At 42.3% G+C, this 20,176-nt stretch overlaps 1 protein-coding gene across 1 annotated transcript in view; it reads right to left on the bottom strand.

Annotated features, from left to right (window-relative positions):
• FAM91A1 (family with sequence similarity 91 member A1) overlaps window positions 1-10,523 on the bottom strand; it is a 43,851-nt gene extending 33,328 nt beyond the window's left edge. Inside the window, exons 1-6 of the mRNA XM_058699002.1 lie at window positions 10,194-10,523; window positions 4,941-5,025; window positions 4,098-4,249; window positions 2,416-2,473; window positions 1,646-1,713; window positions 965-1,078 (exon numbers count right to left, since the gene is read on the bottom strand). Of these exons, the coding sequence (XP_058554985.1) occupies window positions 965-1,078; window positions 1,646-1,713; window positions 2,416-2,473; window positions 4,098-4,249; window positions 4,941-5,025; window positions 10,194-10,265 (549 nt within the window). The 5' untranslated portion in view covers window positions 10,266-10,523. The remainder of the gene's footprint in view (window positions 1-964; window positions 1,079-1,645; window positions 1,714-2,415; window positions 2,474-4,097; window positions 4,250-4,940; window positions 5,026-10,193) is intronic.
• Window positions 10,524-20,176: the final 9,653 nt, after the last annotated feature.

Raw genomic sequence — 20,176 nt, 5'->3', positions numbered from 1 at the left:
TTTGCTGATAAGCAGTAAGTGTTACCTAATAAATACCAATATTTAATCATCTTCTTTGAATGGGAATCAGATCCATTTGCTGATTCTGAATCTCTCAGATCACAAGTTTATTCAAATTCCACACGGCTATTATCAGCACAGGAAGTACATCACTATAGCTCTGTTCTCACACTGAAGCAAAATTCCTAAGCCTTCTGCTCACTGGATTTAATCTGTCCTCTGAAGTAAAATAAAATGTAAACTGAAAAAAAAGTCCACCTGCTCACTTCCATTTCTTCAACCACAGAGAGACATGACCTAGTCTCTAGGCCCTCTGGTCCACTGCCCTGCCCCTTTACCTCTAAATTAGCATCTCTTCTACCATGCGTACGGCTTATCTCCAATGCGGTCTGACCATCCCTTGATCTTGACACTATCCCCCATCAAAGCTCCTACCTCGTCAGCACAGCGCTTCAGCAGAGTGATTAAGAGCACAACTTCCACAGCAAACTGCCTCAGTTAAAATCCTGGACGTTCGCTACCACTGTGACTTGAGCCGTTACCTTATTTCTCCGTGCTCACTTTCCTCCTTATGTGAAATGGAGTACGAATAATACACCACTCTGGGGTGTTGCAGGAATCACATGAGACACTATAAAAGTGCTTGCAGGAGAGCTGGTGGAGCCGGCACACAGCAAGTGCCCAAGAAGTGTTGGCCGGTGTCATGGCAGCATCACATCACTTCACATGAAACTTCTACTTAAAGTCCCCAGATTACTGTACGTGGACCAAGTCAAGTCTTCCTCATTATTAAAGAGTGTCTTTCAAACCCACCCATATGCTACAGTCATTTAAAACTTTGAACTTAAGTTTAACTTTCTTCAGGAAAACCAAACAGTGTTACTTCTTAGAAAAATTACAGAACTATGATGAAGAATTACAATTTAAAACATAAAAGTCATGTCTAATTTCTAAAGGGACCTACCTTTATGTCATCTTCTGTGATATACCCAGCCTGCACCACCCACCAAGCCTCTATGGCAATTTCCACCGGCTTCACTGGCAAAAGATCACGAGCTGTTTTCCTTCTGAAAAATTTCTGCAACGGTACAAACATTTAAGAATTTGCAGTCAGCCTGAAATCACTACTTTCTTTTTTATTGATCACAGTGTAAGACTGTTTCCAACAGGCTAAATATCTTTTTAAATTCCCATGTTTTAAAATCTGAAGTACTCTAGATGTACTGAATAGAAAAAGTCATTCTTAAATTATTTCAAAGTAAATTACTTCAAAACACAAATCATTAAGTCTCGATCTAAATCCAGAAATTCAAAGGAAATCTAGGAGGTGAAAACAAATTTGAAAAATGTGTACTCATTTCAACCATTAAGTGAACCGTGGGAGTGGCATCAGCAGGTAAAAAGACCAGCAGAGCAAAATTGATTTTTAAGAATAAATGTTTTATTCCTTAAATGTTTTAATTCAGTAATCGCATAGGCATAACCTAGAGAATACCGAAGAGGTGTTTTTGGTATTATTTCTGTATTATGCATATTTTACTTGATCGAAGACATTCAATTCATTATTTTTACCACTTAAAACAATTAATGAGACTGTATGATAAGGAGGAAGAAACGAGAAAGGAAGGAAAACGAGTTAACTCACTTTTGATGACCGACACTGATTCATCAGATCAATGTACTGGTTTCTTCCTATGCCAAGGAGCCTTAGACCTGAAAGAAAGCCTTTCCTTTAAAAACACGTAATGCATCTTAAAATGCCAGGACACTCAGGTCTTTTAGGAAAAAAACCCCTTGGCTTTTGTTCACCTTTTGGTCACTGATTGATAATCAATATCAAATTAAACGGAATTCTCAAACGAAATATAAAAGAAAACCCAAACTGGGAAAGATGAACTCAAGCTGACACTTGTGACAATGTCACATGGGCCAATTTTTACAGAGCAGAAGCCCTCCCGACTTCAGGAAGTCAGGACATCCTTCTCAGCAAAAGTTTCTTCCTACACAACAGAACTGTGTCACATGTCAGATACACACTTCCTTAAAATGAGCATAACACAGCAGGTTGTATTAGTAACAACCGTGTGTCAATGCTGCAAAACCACTGTGCACAAATATTCTTCCCTCATTCGGCACACAACACTGCCCAAGCTTCAGGGAGAATTTCACTTTCTAGAAATACAGAGATTAGTCTCATTTTTCTCCTTCTACCACTCCAAAGTATTCCTCGTAGACATTTAGACTACATCTTACACTTGAATGGTATAAAACTGATAAAACTCCTATCAACAGTGGTGCCTGCTGTTCCCATGTTTCAAGTGTTTTAGGTTAAAAACACACACGATGATACGGACTATAGCATGCACACAGAAAGACAGACTCTAATCATTATCTTCAGCATAATTAAATACTTACAGTCAGCAGCAGTAAAATTGGGCAAGGAATCATAACTTTTCTCACTGTTCATAATGTCCTTTCAAAAAAAAAAAACAATTAAAAATCCTAAATGCAAAATATCCTCAGATAAAAATTTGCATAAATATGTATTACTACAGCCAAACAGAATAATAATTAATTATTGGCACGAAGCCCTGAGATTCGAGTTTGCAACCTAAACACGCATGCCACATTGTGGTACTCACTATGTGGTTCGAACCTAGTAACTGAAGATCGGACTTTCAGGTCTGGATTCTCACAGCACTCTCTATGAATCCCAAACATTTGCCCTGTAACCTCTGCCCTGTGGAAGCTGTGCCAGGAATACCGCATTTAGAGCTCTGGGCTCCAGCCTCTCCACACCTCACACCCAACCCTAGAGGCGTACCCCGAAACAAGGGGCATGATGGCTCACAGCTCCATCAATATGCATCTGACACATGCGCTACCAACCAAGATTTTAACCACTTAGTCATCTCTGCTCCTACGAGACCCAACCAGCAGCAGAGTTAAACGCAGTATCCAGCTTTTTTCAACTCCTGCCTGTTTCTCCAACACCAAACCAACTGTTTACTGTGGAGATAGGGCCCATTTTCAGCCCAGCAGCTATACCCCATGGTGTAAGAACAGAAACCAGAGAGCAACAAGCACGTGGATGTAACCGAAAGCGGGTAACTGAGGAGAAACCTCCCTCTGTTTTCTCTCCTAAACTTTGTGGTCAATACCAGCAAAATAATAAAGACACAGCCATAACGATGCTACTTACTGATTAGCTACCGCCTCCATTATGCTGCCTTGGTTCTAGTGAAAAGGAACTGACAGAAACCTGGGCTGTCAGGCCTCAATATTTCTCTAATGTTTCCTTCCGAATGGGGACGCGGGAGACGCAGGGCAGCATAAGTGCCCGTGAAGAAGGGGCTCGGGGAGAAAAGCAAAGGGAGATCTTGCAAAGGAAGCCCCATTGGAAAGGAACCTCACTGTTACTCGTAGGTTCCCAACTCCTTCAGTTCTAGGCTTCTCTCTGCTCTGGAAGCGGTGAGTGGGCCCGAAACAGCAGCACTCACATAAAATTAAGTAGCAAATGAATACTACATAAACATTGCCAATCTTTACATACAGCTCACTTAAAAACAGTATATAACTGGTATTTAAAAAACTGCTTTTGGAGGAAGGCTAACATCTAAAAGTTAATAATAAAGGAACGAAATTAGAGCCCGGGCCTAGAAACATATTTCTGTTTCTGACACACGTATTGCATCATTAATTCTTTCTGTAGTCAGTGAAGAGTTAAATGCATTGTTTTTCTGAGCCCGGTGGTCAGTTCCATCACCTGCCTTTTCGACCTTCATCATGTGTCAAAAGCAGTCTGTTTTATAGAGACGCTGCTAACATAAATCATTAATGCTACAAGAGCACAAAGGGTCAACAAATGCCTTCGAGAACCCAGAAGAAAAACAGATACTCTTCCGCCATGAACACCTGGAACTTCCAGCAGCTGCTTAGGTGAGTGCGGCGCAAGCGGTTAACTTGTTACGAACACTCCCCTCTCTGCTGTCAAGTCAAGAATGATGGCCAATGTGGCGGAGATGTGCAGAGCCGGTCACTGTCGGCAGAGTCCCTGACAAGTAGCCCGTGATGGCCCATGTACACTGCCAACTCACCTCCATGATCCCAGTATAATACGAAAAGGGTGTTATCCTCAGGCCCTTTACCATAATATCTGACAGATGGTAAGGGTACAGCATGAGATGATCGCGACTGTACTTGAGGAGCTCCTCATAGTATTTGCGCTCATCTTTCTTGACATGTTTAACTGGGGAAAGAGAAATTATCCAGGTTTTGTCAGGTGTCTTACACTTACCTATAATTACAAATGCAATAGGAACTACTTCATAAACCAACCTTAATAAAAAATAAAAGCACAGTAGTTGGAAGAGAGCAAACGAAACACTCCAAGTTGGAACAAAGAAACAATTAGGCCACAGAGTGCGAGCAGGGGAGGGGCAGAGAGAGAAGGAGACACAGAATCTGAAGCAGGCTCCAGGCTCTGAGTTGTCAGCACAGGGCCCCATGTGGGCCCACAAACCGCAAAATCGCGACCTGAGCCGAAGATGGCCACTCAACCAACTGAGCCACCCAGGCACCCCAGTACAGAGCTTCTTAGAGTCTGTACATGGAATACTTTCAGTACTGTGAAACATGTACTGAAAAGACAGGATGGGGCACCTGGGTGGCTCAGTTGGTTGAGCGCCCAACTTCGGCTCAGGTCATGATCTCCCAGCTCATGAGTCTGAGCCCCGCATATGGCTCTCTGTCAGGGTGGAGCCTACTTCGGATTCTCTGTCCCCCCCATTTCTGTCCCTCCCCCATTCGTGTGTGCTTTCTCCCTCTCTCTTTCAAAAATAAGTAAACATTAAAAAAAATTTTTTTTAAAGATAGGATTAATGAAAATGGTAAATCAGCAATAGTCGTTTCCACCTCAACATAAAAATGTCTCTACTTACCTAAGTTATTTCTGTATCGTAACTGATTGCGGATACTGTACAGAACAACCTGCTTTTCATATTCTCTCTGTGAATTTCCAAGACTCTAAAAAAAATAAAATAAAAAATTCAAATAGTTTTAAAAATAGCCTCTGAACTAAACAACAGTACTTTTTCCTCATACAATTTCAAAACCACTCCCTCTAATTTTAATCCTCATACCTCTAATTTCCAGAACTGAATACAGAATATTTTCTTAAATGTTATTATACTAATTTTCATGCTATGACATTAGAGCAAAAAGTCAATGTGTTTATTATTTTTAGCCTGCCTTCCTAAAGGACTTACTGAAATTACCTAAAGTGCTTATCAAATAAAAGAGCAGTCTGAGAGCATATAACTTCATTAACAAAAAACTAAGTTCTATTTACAAAGACTTCTTTCCTGATTGTTCCTAATTCGTGCATTGAATAGACAGATGGATAAATGGACGGATGGCTTCATGCACCTACATTTTTCTAAAATGTAAGACTGTCAACAAAAGACCTTGTCTGCTAATTGTTTATAGCTGATGGCTATAATTATCAAAAATTAACATTTCTGGAGAATGTACATTTCAAATGTACCTCTAGATGATAAGATAACTTCTTAAAAACATCATCTCCTTACGGCCTCATTAAAAAATATTTAGGGGCGCCTGGGTGGCTCAGTCTGTTGAATGTCCAACTCAACTTCAGCTCAGGTCATGTCTTGAGGTTTGTGAGACTGAGCCCCATGTTGGGCTCTATGCTGACAGCGTGGAACCTGCTTGGGATTTTCTCTCTCCCCTCTCTTTCTGCCTCTACCTACCCCCACTCACATGCACGTGTGTGTGTGTGTGTGTGTGTGTGTGTGTGTGTGTCTGAAAATAAACATTAGAAAAAATCCAGACAATTTTAGAATTTTGATGTTTTTTAAAGAGCAAAAAACTTTCCCACTGTGCTTTAGTGTTTTAAGCTCAAAGATAGATTCTCATGAAAGCAAAGCATAAGTGTGTCTGATTACAGTCAACATTATATTCAATGTGCGACCATAAACTTAATTTAATATATGACTGCTATCCCCCTTCTAATTACTGGGTATGATCCTCCCAACACGCTGTAAAATAAAATTAGACATTACAGGAGACTAATGGCAAAAAGATCAGAAGATTCAGTTATTATACTTCCTACTCACAGGTTTGAAAGCTGAGGTAAACGTCCACACACACACAGACACACACACACACACACACGCTTTCACCAAAGGCCATCTTACAAGACAGATAAAACTCATATTTAAATAAACCAGCACCTAACTGGACCCACTGGTGGGATGTATTTTAAGAAAAAGGTGATGTGAGGGGCGCCTGGGTGGCGCAGTCGGTTAAGCGTCCGACTTCAGCCAGGTCACGATCTCGCGGTCCGTGAGTTCGAGCCCCGCGTCAGGCTCTGGGCCGATGGCTCGGAGCCTGGAGCCTGTTTCCGATTCTGTGTCTCCCTCTCTCTCTGCCCCTCCCCCGTTCATGCTCTGTCTCTCTCTGTCCCAAAAATAAAAATAAAAAACGTTGAAAAAAAAAAAATTTAGAAAAAGGTGATGTGAGAAAACTAACATCTCTCTTCCTTCATCTAAATTAATTAGTTTATCACAGGCTAAACCGAGACTCATTTTACTGCCTGAATATATGTGCTTAAATTGTTTCATTCTTCTTTAAAGTTACAAGTGGTTAGTAACAAAGTTTATTACCGAGAAACCGCTCCACATCCTCCACCCAGCACCAACACCAGGGTCAGTCATTAAGATGTTGAGGGGAGTTAAACACTGGGCTTGCTGTGAAATTTGTAAAGGGTCTCCTCCAGCTCCAATGCCACATAAGTCTCCTTCTCAAGGAACACAAAACACACACACAGAGCACCACTTTGCTAGAATCTCAGCAACCTCAACATGAGGTTTTGCGCTTCTGTTTTAAAATAAATCTCTTCATTTATCATGACTTACAAGCATTTTCTCCCTTTCTAACTTCATCCCGGGTAACTCGAGAACAAAGAGTGTAATCACGCCGCTCAAAATGGAAGGGTCTGTTATTTCTAAGCTAGTTAGAGAATACAGTGTTTAAATGCCTAAGTCTCTGTGCCAGGCATTCAAAGTAATGACTGGTCCTGATCAATCAATACATATGTGTACCCACAGATATCTAAAAACTACATTAAAAGTTGATTTTATTCTTCACTACCCATATACGTAAAATATAATTGCTTTGTTCACAAAGATTCTTTGGCTTCCCTCCCACTCCTACCCCAAATTTCCCACCATTCGCATACTAAAACACTGTTACCACTACAGGAGGCAAACTAAAAGAAAGGTCATTTTACTCTGAGATGCGCTGACCCTGCAGAAATACTGACCAGATCTGACAAATGAAGCTGAGTTGCATATAATGGGAACTATAACAGATTAAAGAGTGACATAGGTACTGGTTATAAAATACCCACTGTGCACCAGATTTTGCTAAAAGCATAAGGAATTTTTTTCTACGGACTTTTCTCCTACAAACCCCAATCACACACACACACACACACCCAAAAATACACCAAATCTTTAACTGACCTTTCACACATGACACAGAACCTCATAAGACTTCCCTTAAAACACCTATAAATTGCTTTGAATCATGAATACAAAATACTGATAAACTACAGAAATATCCTGAAATAATGGCCTTATCTATAACTTTTTAATGTACTTTTTAAGCTTTTGTATAGCCATATCACATAAAAACATTTCATCCCACCCATATAAAAACTAATGGCTTTACACACATTTTTTAAAAATCTGAAATCACCTTCTGGCTTGACATACCTTTTTTAAAAAAATCTGAAATCACCTTCCCCCAGTTTTCAGAAGTGGGAAATGAGTCATTTCCAAATTAAACTCATCAAAAGCTTACTGGAAATGCTATCAAACTACTTAGTATCATAATGGCAAAAAACAAATTCTTTCCATACAAGGACTACTTCCCACTTTGAAAGTGACTGAGCTTTAGCTCCTTGAAAAGAAATCTCAGACTGATACCATCACTCATTCACTCCAAAAATGTTTACTAAAAGCCAACCACATGATAGGTGCTCAAAATGCAAAAGCAAAAAACAAGTAATGTATGCAGCAAATGCAACACAGTGGGGTCAGTGCTGTGGGTGAGAAACACAGCGCTGTGGAGAATCAACTGCTCCACATGTAGAAAGTCAGGGAAACCTCCCTGGAGAGTTCTGACATTCAAGAAGCTACAAGTAATCTCTAGGAGGAGACAGGTAGTGCAGGACTGAGTTGGCATTTAGAAATCTCGCTCCGGTGTAATGTGAGGAATGAATGGGAGAGAGTCCCATCCTGCGGACAAGAGACCAAGGAGAAAGGTGATGTAGTAATCAAAGGCCGAGCTTGACCTAGGCCAACAGTGGCGTGGCTACATGAAGTCCAAGGAAGCAACTTGTATGGGTTTTCCAACACCTTCTATAAGCAGAAGCTCCTTCTAAGCTAAAATGGCTACTCTTTTTTAAGTGATCTTACCAAAACTAATTTTAATTTAATGTCACATCTGTACCTAATTATAACTCTGATCTGTGATTATTTTTAATAGTCATGACTAAGTATTAGATATGCTTTTGCCAATACAAATTTAGATCAATTATTCATGCTGAACGTAATCGAATCATCCATCTTTCTTCCATTATGTTACATTTATTTCTGTGAAAAGAAGAGTAGAGAAAAGATGGAAACAAAGAAAAAGATTGTTGGTTCCTCCAGTTGTCTTTGGATACACCACAAAACCCTAAAGAACAAAAGTACCAAAGCCCTCATTCAAGCTTAACAAGAGAAATTTACTCAAGTTTAGAGCTTTGTTCTTTCAAGTCAAGATAAATGCCACATGGGCAGCCACTGACAACCAAGAATTCCTCCTCTGTCTTTCTACCTTCTAGTTTTTTTGGGTATCTCACAGTGAAAGCACTTTCCCTGCCACATGATGCATCACCAGAACCTTAAACTATTCATTTCTTAGAACTAAGCCCCCAAGCTGAGGGAAAAAGCAAATAATCCTTATACCATCACCACCACCACCTGAAACTCCGATTATAACTCCCCAGCACCAATGGAAACCAGAATTTCACTCTCAACCAAGTGGAAAGGGAGGAAACCTGAAGGTCAATCGATGGTCTATGGTCTGAGAAACAGTGCTTTATAGGCAGCATGTATCACTACCTTCCTAAGATTCACCACCACCTGCTGTATTAGGCTCTCGTTCATTTATTTGTTTACTGTCTTTCTTTACTAAAATGTAAGATCCATGAAAACAGGGTCTCCGTCTTGTTGACTGGTGCAAATTAACCACCAGCACCTACAAGAAGGCACAGTGTGCAGGTGTTCAATTACTATCTGTTGAGCACTGAACAGAAATGACACTCAAGCAGTTGAGAATTAACCCTCAGAAGAAAACCTCCTGTCAGTCTCTTGTTGCAACATCTCTAATAAACCTATCTTGCCTAGAGGACAAAGTCCCACAAAACCAAGTACGAAAGCCCCTTCAAAATCTGGCCCTGCCTGCTTTTCCAGACACATCTGCTACAACCTCCACGCACTCACAAAATCCCACCTCCAAACACCAACATACCCACAACTCCACCTCCCGTGATACTAAGTTGCTAGCTACTCTCAGAACACGCTCTTTCACTCGTGCGAGCCTCGTAAAACAACTTTCCCACTTCCCGGAAAATCTTATTTCCTCTTATCTCTCATTCGTCCTCTAAGGCCCAATTTCAATGCCTCCACCACACAGCCTCCAGACACTCCCTGGACAATTTCTTACTCCCTCCTCTGTGTGCCCACATATACTATAATACAAGTACGTATGAGCTGCTATCACTCTGTAACGCATTTATTTAACGTTCGTCTATTCCCCACCATCCTAAAGTTCTGGAGGTCAAGAACCGTATTAAGCAGATTTCGCAAGCGCCTAGCCCAGTGCCTAGTTTAAAGGAGGCTGCGGGCAAAGGTGCCAGGCGAGTCCATCCCTTTTAGCAACGGCCCCATCCTGCCCCTGTGGCCCCGGAGCCGTCCCTCCCTAACCCTTGACCTGCAGGTCGATTTCCCCGAGACCGTGACGGGGGAAGGGCGGGATTCGGCCTCGAGGAGCAGCGCCGGCCCCGCGGGCACGGCAAGCAGGTGACGGCAGGGCGGGGCCCGGGTCCCAGGTTCCAGCCGTACCTGCCTCACGTTGGCCGGCAACTTGCTCCAGGGGTAGTTGTGCCGGATGTGGAACTCCACGTCTATATTCATGATGCCGGGAGCCCGGGCCGGCAGCGGCGACCGCAGCTGGAACGACACCTCCCGCCTGCCCGCCCTCGGCCTGTCGGGGAGCCCGCGGGAGGCCTCGCGCCTCACACTGCGGAGAGCCGGGGCTGCCCCATGGCCAGGGCTCCCGACAGCTCCAGGCTGCCGGGCCACGGGGCACAGGAGCAGCGGTGACCCGCGCCAGGAGCGCCTCTGCAGCTCCAAGTTTCTTCCTAGTTTCGGCCCGCCGGAAATGGCTTTGGACTTGCGTCACTTCCGCCCACTGGCGCGAGGCCGGAGGGGCGGGGCGCCGAAAGGCCGCCTGCCCCGCCCCCTGCCCTCTGTGGGGCGGGGCAAGAAGGTGGTAAGGAAAAAGTAAGGGGTAACCGCCCCCTACCCACGTGCTTGGCTCAGGCTGTCAGTCTCCGGATGAATTGAGATACATTCCTGGGTCTGCATTGCCATTGGATGTCTTCATTTCCCCAGTGTGTGAACCCAGGTAGCTCCAGTTTCAGGCACAGGGGTAAGCTGTCTGAGAATGATGGGCTTGGGGAGGGAGTCATAGCTGGCTTCAAAGAATGAAAGAGCAGTGAGCTCCTCCCCACCCCATTGCCAACCCTGAGGAATCTCTTCAGTCAATGAATGGTGTTGGGAAAACTGGACAGCCGCATGCAAAAGAATGAAACTGGACTAGTGTACACCATACACAAAAACAAATTCAACGTTGATTAAAGACTGCTAGACGTGATGGGGCGCCTGGGTGGCGCAGTCGGTTAAGCGGCCGACTTCAGCCAGGTCACGATCTCGCGTCTGTGAGTTCGAGCCCCGCGTCGGGCTCTGTGCTGACAGCTCGGAGCCTGGAGCCTGTTTCCAATTCTGTGTCTCCCTCTCTCTCTGCCCCTCCCCCGTTCATGCTCTGTGTCTCTCTGTCCCAAAAATAAATAAAAAACATTGAAAAAAAAAATTAAAAAAAAAAAAAAAAAAGACTGCTAGACGTGAAACCGTAAGACGTGGGCAGTAAGGTTTTTGACATCAGTCTTAGCAGTATTTTTTTTGGACCGGTCTCTTCAGGCAAGGGCAGGAAAAGCTAAAATAAACTAATGGGATTACATCAAACTAAAAGCTTCTGCACAGCAAAGGAAACCATCAACAAAACTAAAAGGCAGCCTACTGAATGGGAGGAGATATTTGCAAATCATACATCCAATAAAGGGTTAATGTCCAAACTATATAAAGAACTTATACAACTTTGTATGTTTTTAAAAATCTGATTAAAAAATGGGCAGAGGACTTGAATAGACGTTTTTCCAAAGAAGACATACACATGACCAATAGGCACATGAAAAAAGGCCCAGTACCACTAATCATCAGGGAAATGCAAATCAAAACCACAATGAGATATCAATGCACATCTATCAGATTGGCTTTTATCAAAAAGACAATAACAAGTGTTAGTGAGGATGTGGAGGAAAAGGAGCCCTAGCTTGTGGGAATGTAAATTGTTGCGGCCACAGTGGAAAACAATATGGAGGTTCCTCAAAGAATTAAAAACGGAACTACCGTGCAATCCAGCAATTTCGGGGTATTTATCTGAAGAAAATAACAGCACTAATTCAAAGAGATACATACATCCCAATGTTCACTGCAACATTATTTACAACAGCCCACATATGGAATATTACTCAGCCATAAAAAGAAGGAAATCTTGCCATTTGTGACAACATGGATGGAGTTAGAGGGTACTATAATTACCTAATAATAAGTTAGAGAAAGACAAATGCCATATGATTTCACTTGTATGTGAAATCTAAAAACAAAACAGATGAACAAATAAGACAAAACAGAATCAGACTCATAGGTCCAGGTAACTGTTGGTTACCAGAAGGAGGAAGTTGGTGGGGGCAGGCAAATTAGATGAAGGAGATTAAGAGTTAGAAACTTACAGTCAGAAAATAAGTAAATCAGGGATATAATGTACAGCATATGGAATATTGTCAACAATATCGTAATAACTTTGTATTGTGACAATGGTAACTAGATTATCATTTTGTAATGTATAAAAATATTGAATCACTATGTTGTACCCCTGAAACTCATAAGCTATTGTATGTCAATTATGCTTCAATAGAAAACACTTAATCTAATTATAATTGCATTAAAACTTCTTAACTTTCTATTCTTACAGCCCACAACCATTGTTAGAAACATGCAAAATAAAGAGAGAGAGAAATTACCTATTCTTAAAGTCTTCTAAAATGTCCAGATTTCTTCATGTGTACATTATTGGGAACTCCTCATGGGTACGACAAGTAATGCTAAACATAAATCCCCATATTCTTTAATTATGAAAATTAAATTATAACATAGCACATGTAATCAATATATTTAAATGCTATAAACTTTATTTATTTATTTTTAATTTTTTTTTTAAATTTTTTTTTTAACGTTTATTTATTTTTGAGACAGAGACAGAGCATGAATGGGGGAGGTCACAGAGAGAGGGAGACACAGAATCTGAAACAGGCTCCAGGCTCTGAGCTGTCAGCACAGAGCCCAACGTGGGGCTCGAACCCACGAACCGTGAGATCATGACCTGAGCCGAAGTCGGACGCTTAACCGACCAAGCCACCCAGGCGCCCCTTAAATGCTATAAACTTTAGTTAAGTCTTCTGAGAAATTTGATCTCTTGCAATTAGTGAGAAAATATTTTAAGAAAGCAAGAGTTCAGAAATACAACATTTATTTTGAAACAAACCCAGATCTATTCCCTATTTTAAAATACAAATGTGAAAAATCCCACAGCAGCAGACCCCCTTCTCCCACCAGTCAGTGAAGCTGAGGACAGGTAATCTGGCTCAGAGGGAACATGGACTCTCCCATGGACCACACTCCTGACTCTTTCCTACCACCTCTGTCATGGAGACTATCAGTTGTGAAAATATCCCACTTGCACTGTATTTATTTTGGAGTGGAGAAATATTTCTGTATTATTATGTGTTGAAAGTTGAAAAGACAAGAAAAACACTGAAAGACTCAGCTGTCCATCCTCTCTTGCATTTTACACTTTAGAAACACGAAGACATTTGCCATTGCCTAAATATGCCAAATACAATAACCCCTCTCTTGTGTGCTTCCCCCTACTTTATTTACATTGAAAACTTCTCATCCTGACACTGTGAACAGAGTACTAAAGAATCAAGAGGCAAGGTTGGAGAAGCAGGAAGGGGCAAGAAAAATGTGGGACCATTTTTCTCTACGTTAGGGAGTTTCTAGGATTTTTCCTCTGCAAATGTTGGACAGCAACTGAGAGTTACAAGTCTGTTTTAGAGAGAGGCAGAGTCATAGAGCCTGTGAACGATTTATATTCTATATTTATCTATAATATCGGAAATGACACATTTCTGCCATCTGAAGTCAGTCTGCGTTTAGAACATGTCTGGTGTGGAAATGAACATTCCACACAATTAAAACGCTGAACTATTGTAATAGTTAAAGTGCCCACTAGGGGCTGATCTCACACAACATTTCTATACCTAAAACCTGCAAATTCTTCACTTCCTTTTTTATTGACTTTTACCCAAACCAATCTCTCAGGCCTGAAAGTCCTTTAAGTTTTTCATTTACTGGAGCTTTTCTCCCATATCTGATAGCACCAAATGTTGTCAGTTCTTCCTTGGAAATTGATGCAGTGAGGACTGTGGGGCAGTGGTCCAACTGAGGTTTGCACAATCTCAAGGGCACCCCTGAGCCTCAAGTTTTCTGCTTCTTGGTAGGCCAGGGAGACAAGAAAATCCATCAGCTACAAAGCATGGTTTATCCTTAATTGAAAGTATTTTCATGGTATCCATGATGAGGAGTAAAATTACATTTTGAGTGAATAGGATTTGTGAATTGGTATTAAATTATTTTATTTATTTATTTATTTATTTATTTATCATCTATTTTTGAGAGAAAGTACAAGCGCTTGTAAGCTTGGGGAGGGGGGGGGGCGGTCAGAGGAAGAGGGAGAGAGAGAATCCCAAGCAGGCTCCACGCTGTCAGCGCAGAGCCCAATGCAGGCGCAAACTCACAAACTGTGAGATCATGAGCCGAAATCAAGAGTCTGAGGCTTAACTGACTGAGCCACCCAGATGCCCCTCAACTGTACCTTTTTAAAAAGGTGGCACTTGCTGGAAAAATAAAGAGGTCAAAGGGAGGAAGTCATGAAAGCCTATGAAAGTGAGAAGCCATCTGGAGAGCTCTTCTCATTTTTTGTCCCCTTTACTTCATCAAATAAGTTCATTTACATATGTGGGTAAGATACGGAATGAAAGTTTTTAAATGCCAGATTTTGTGTTTTTTCAATGAAGGGAAGGGAGTAGTCTTAGGAGCATGAGCATGACCTGAGAAGTGTTTAAAATTACCAATGTCCGGGCCTCACACCAGATCAATCCTATCGGAATTCCTCAGTTGGAGCCCAAATGATTCAACGGACAGCAAAGGTTGGTAACCACTTATCAGGGCTTTTCGGGCTTCAGGTAATCAATAAGCAATTTGTTGAATTTATAAAATAAGGAGAAGAACAAAGATGACATATAACACACATTCTAACTCTACAACACAATAATTCCATGACCAGCCAAAATAATTTACTTTGCATATGCAAAAAAATTCTCCCAGTCTGCCCCAGGCTTTTTTGTAAACAAATACACACAAGCATCTGTTCCACATTCATATAGACTAAGGACGTAATTTCTCTCGATAATGTTGGGAGAGCCCTGAGAGAAATAAAGAATTACACACTCTTGGACTAATGGAAATTATCTGAGTTTGTGTTACACCCGGGTCCATCTCAGATAGTTTTAGTTTATTTGGGTGTATTGTCATAGTGGCTTAGAACTTGGCTGAAATGAAGTATTTTTTGTTTCCTTTTACATTAGGTCATCCAAATTTTATACCTTTAGCCACATGTAATCTCTTGACTGTCTAACAATAAAGAAGAGTTTATGCACTAGTGTAAACTGTGATCAGGGATTAAATTCACATATGGTGGAACTGCTTCATGACCCCTATTAGTGAGATTTGAGTGAGAGATAGATACCTTCCTGGGTACATCTCCAACTGATCCCAGAACAATGTAAATCATCTATTTCTTGGCCCAGGTCTTTGTAAACATTTGTTCTCTCACTTTGCAGAAATGTGGAATTCTCTTTTCTTTTAGAATTCGTGAAGATATAGTTAAATGTAGTTAGTGACATGTCTTCTTAGACTTGGTATAGATTTAATGCATAGTGATTTTCTTTTTCTTTCTTTCTTCTTTTTTTTTTTTTAATAGGAAGCCAACTGAACCATGTACCCGGTAAAAGGTAAAAGGTAGGCCCAAGAAAGCAAGCGTCAGGGGAAAAAAATCAATTAAAAGGCCAACATCATCCATTTGCCTTTGAGAAGATAAGGATTACTACAAAGAAGGGGAAAGAGTCAAGGTTCACCATTGGAAATAAAAAGTCGGGTTTTTGAGTGAGCAAGACAGTAGTAGTCTTGGAAGCTAGGCTTGGTTGAGAAAGGTTTTTTAAATTATTTTAGTTCCCACTGGCATATCTTGAGGAAAAACAGAAGGGGAAGATGAACTCTTCAAGGTAGAGTATTTCCGGAATAGTCACCCCACCCCCTCCCCCTCCCACCCCAGGGAGATGACTGGACTTAAACAGAAAGAGGTTGATTTAAGAGCATCTTAATTAGTAGATTTAAGGCCCCACTCCCCACCCCTAACACTACCCAGTGGGGTGAGGATGTGAAGATAATAAAATCCATCTTCAAAAATAAAACAGCTACATTTTTGTTGTCTGTAAAGTCACGTGTGAACATTTTCACCTCCCAAACACCTGCCAGCTTTAATCCGAGCCATGATTTACTTTCTGCACATGGAGGATAAGAAGGAGCAAGACTGAGCTGGAGGGACTGTCCCTCACTATCTGCCTTCCAAGATAGTATCAGTAGCCACATATTAGGATCCCAGGTAGTAAACAACAGCAGGGTTTGTCAAGAGGGGAAGCATGGCAGGTTCCATGGGCCACTGAGAAAGTGGGATGGCTAAGAAGGCCCAAACTGTGACTTACCAAGGGCCTGTATCTAAGGGAACTATGAGAGTCCTTTGAGGGATTAAGTTCCTGTGGCAGACAGGTTGTCTAGGCAGACAACCCTGACCGGGGCTAAAAGAGTATAGAGGGCAAGATTGCTTCATGGATTCGATCAATGAAATTAACATGAAAGACTGCAATTAATTCCCGAGTGTCAAAGAAACACAGAGCAAACAACAACTGGGACTAAAGAAAATCCCAGAGGAAAATCTCTCACTCTGTACATCAGGGAGAAAGATGGGAAGATTCTCCGCCTGGATCTCACCACCCTCCTGATTCTTGCAGCCCAACAACAGAAATAGAGTTAGTAATTGATTTTTGTCCCACTGCCAAATATTGCTTTCCGATTCTGGAGAAATATTAATTTAACAAAAGGATACATTCTTTCAAGAAAAATTTGCCAAGTGCTTTCTATGTGCGAAGAACTATGGTAACTATTTGGGAATAGAGATGAATAAAGCATGATCCTCTCCCTTAAGTGATTTACAGTTTTGTAGGGTTGAGAATCCAGGTTCTTAATTTGATGAAACCAAAGTAGAATACAATGATGACTATAAGACAATAAAGGGTCTAGTGGAAGAAAGTGGCTCTTCTGATTAAGGATTCTGGAGGCAATCACAGAGGAGGTAGTGTTTTTGCCTGAATAGATCCTAAGGGATTGGAGGGGAAGGTGTTTGGGCTGGCAAGAAATGGTATGGAAGATGCCATGGAGGCCAGAACACGCTAAAATAAAAAGGATTGAGTGATGCTCTTGTTAGACCCTGGTGACCAGAAAACCTCACTTGAGGGAAGAGCTGTCTTTCTTTAGCTCTTCAGTGTTTTATGCTATATTAATATATCACGATCGTAATACTGATCTTTGTATTGAAAATACTAGTAAACAAAAAAACCACAAAAACTCAATAAATAAATAAAATACTAATAAACAAATGGACCTAGTTTATAATCTGTCCTATTTTTACAGAGAACCCCCCTCAAAGAATTTCTAACACCCAGTCAAAGAAAGAAATGTGTAAAGAGATTGAGATCACTTGTAGTTTCCTGCCAAGTATAATGCCACTGGATTCTAGAAAAATAAGAAGCTGGGGCGCCTGGGTGGCTCGGTCGGTTAAGCGTCCGACTTCGGCTCGGGTCATGATCTCGCGGTCTGTGAGTTCGAGCCCCGCGTGGGGCTCTGTGCTGACAGCTCGGAGCCTGGAGCCTGTTTCAGATTCTGTGTCTCCCTCTCTCTCTGCTCCTCACCTGTTCATGCTCTGTCTCTCTCTGTCTCAAAAATAAATAAACGTTAAAAAAATTAAAAAAAAAAAGAAAGAAAAAGAAGAAGCTGGCTGTTCATTTTGTAAGTAAAACACACAGGTTTATCACATACGGCATTAAAAGGACGATAACTGGTACAAGCTGGTACTGCATATTTCTGATATGAGAAGGTAGACACACCTGCAAATAACAAATAATGACACGATATGGTGCAACAACACCCAGGAGAACATACCAGAACTGCTTAGTCACCTCATTTCATCCTGTGGGTATTATCTCCTCACTGGGATACTTCAGAATTCTCAAGACCAGAAGTTCTCACCCAGGGGACCATTTGTGCCCCCAGGGAAGATCTGGCAATTTCTGGTTGTCACAACTGGAGATGATGCTACTGACCTTTGGTGGGTAGAGGCCTGGAGTGCTTTCCTAAAATCCATAGGTGAGCCCCTCCCCCATACACACACAGAAAGAATTATCTGGGGGCGCCTGGGTGGCGCAGTCGGTTAAGCGTCCGACTTCAGCCAGGTCACGATCTCGCGGTCCGTGAGTTCGAGCCCCGCGTCAGGCTCTGGGCTGATGGCTCGGAGCCTGGAGCCTGTTTCCGATTCTGTGTCTCCCTCTCTCTCTGCCCCTCCCCCGTTCATGCTCTGTCTCTCTCTGTCCCAAAAATAAATTAAAAACGTTGAAAAAAAAATTTAAGAAAGAATTATCTGGCCCAAAATGTCAATAATGTCAACATTGAGAACTGTCCCCTAGACTACAAACCACTTGGAACAAAAACGAGTACTCTAGGGGCACCTGGGTGGCAACGTTTTTTTGTGTTCCACATAAGATCATCTTGTGTGCTCCACTGGGAGACGTTCCATTCTTCGAGAGCCAACCCCTCTCTAGTAGACTTTTATCATTCATTTGACTGTTGAATGTCTAAACATTACGGATCTTACTTAGAGGCAGAGCCCGCCTCCCATCAGAGGAGCTATAAATGCCAAATATTCTCCTTCTCAGCTGCCTTTGCAGCTAAGGTGTGAGCATGAGCCTTCAGCTTCAACATTCAGACGTGCTCCTGTCTGGGTCTGAATCAGCAGCTGGTGACCAAAAGAAGAAGGCATGGGGTCCATGGGCTCAGTCTCAACAACATGAGCTCTCATGGCTCCAGGTGCATCCAGCCCTGGGAGGTTAAGGTGGCAGAAATGTTCTCACTACTTCAAGTGACCCAGTAGCAAGTGAATGCCCAGAATTGCAGACTTAAATGCTAGAAGAACTTCAAGACGAATGTGGAAGAGAAACGTAAGCCCAGTCAGGGGGTAGTGAGGACCCTGTCAGCCTGAACATCTGCACTTCACCTAACAAAGGCACCTGCTGATCAGATCCATGTGGGGATACAAACCCTGTGCTATCTGGTCTGATTTTTCAAGGGAAACAGGAATTCAGAGTTTTGTGTGAATCTGATGGGCAACCCATTCAAATTAGACAATAACCCATGGTGTGGGCAACACTGATGGGGACATGCCTATCAGTCAGCTTCATTTGTCAGGCCACCGTATGCAAACTCCAGGGTATTCCTAAATGCTCTCACCTCTTACTGTGTCCTCGGTGGAAGATTTAACTGAGAGAGCAGTTAAAGCAGCCTGTCTACTCCTGCAAAATCAGTAATAATACTATTAATTATAAACATTATTAAGTAGCAGTAACAATAATAAATAATCAATATTAGTAAGACTTCAGAACTTCCAGATTTTTTTGCTAGCCTTCCAAGGAGAAACTTTAGTCCCTGAATATAACACAATTCCATGTCTCTGTACTTTTGCTCGCGTTGTTTCATCCTCCTTTATTAACCCCACTTTGCCCAATGATACCCTACTTTTCCTTCTAAACTCTGTTCAAGGGTTACCTCCTTCTGGAGGCCTTCCCTGATTTCCTCTCCCTTTCCTTCCTCCCCTACTCACTCACCTTAGGTTAGGTCCCCCCATAGCACCAAGGGATAGGATAATATTCCAGACCTTTAAAAGACAATGTCTTAGCCCCAATTCTATAGCAAACAGGTGAATACAGTGCATGCTAACACTTTATTGGGAGTACAATCCCAGGGCACTGAGAGTACAAGAGAAACAACATAAGGCAGGAAAGGCCAGAAAGCAAATATAAGGAACTGTGTTCCTTCAACAGGCCCACAGCTTCTCAAGGAAACACAGTGAGTTGCTTAGTCCTGTGTGATGCCTCTCAAGAAGCAATATGAAACGACTGTACCTCAAAACAGTTACTGTGGGGCAGAGCGGTGAAGAATCTGTTAGCTCCTTCCTGTCTTCAGCCTCCCATTGGTCGAAAGCGGAACCAGGAAATAGTGACTCTCCCAAGCCAGGAGTGTTGGAGCTTGCTGGAGCTGGGGCTGGGGCTGGGGCTGGGGCGGGGCGAGTGGGGGGCGGGGCTGGGGCTGGGGCGGGGAGGGTGGGGGCGGGGCGGGGCTGGGGCTGGGCCCGCCCAAGGGCACTGGGGCTGCAGTGAGTGCCATGTATGCTGTCCACTTCCTAGCAGGCTGCAGGCACC

The sequence above is a fragment of the Neofelis nebulosa genome, chromosome 14, assembly GCF_028018385.1.
Source record: "Neofelis nebulosa isolate mNeoNeb1 chromosome 14, mNeoNeb1.pri, whole genome shotgun sequence".
In the NCBI taxonomy this organism is placed as follows: Eukaryota; Metazoa; Chordata; class Mammalia; order Carnivora; family Felidae; genus Neofelis; species Neofelis nebulosa.
The sequence above is the reverse complement of the archived record's forward strand: the minus strand, read 5'-3'. Positions and strand labels throughout refer to the sequence as shown.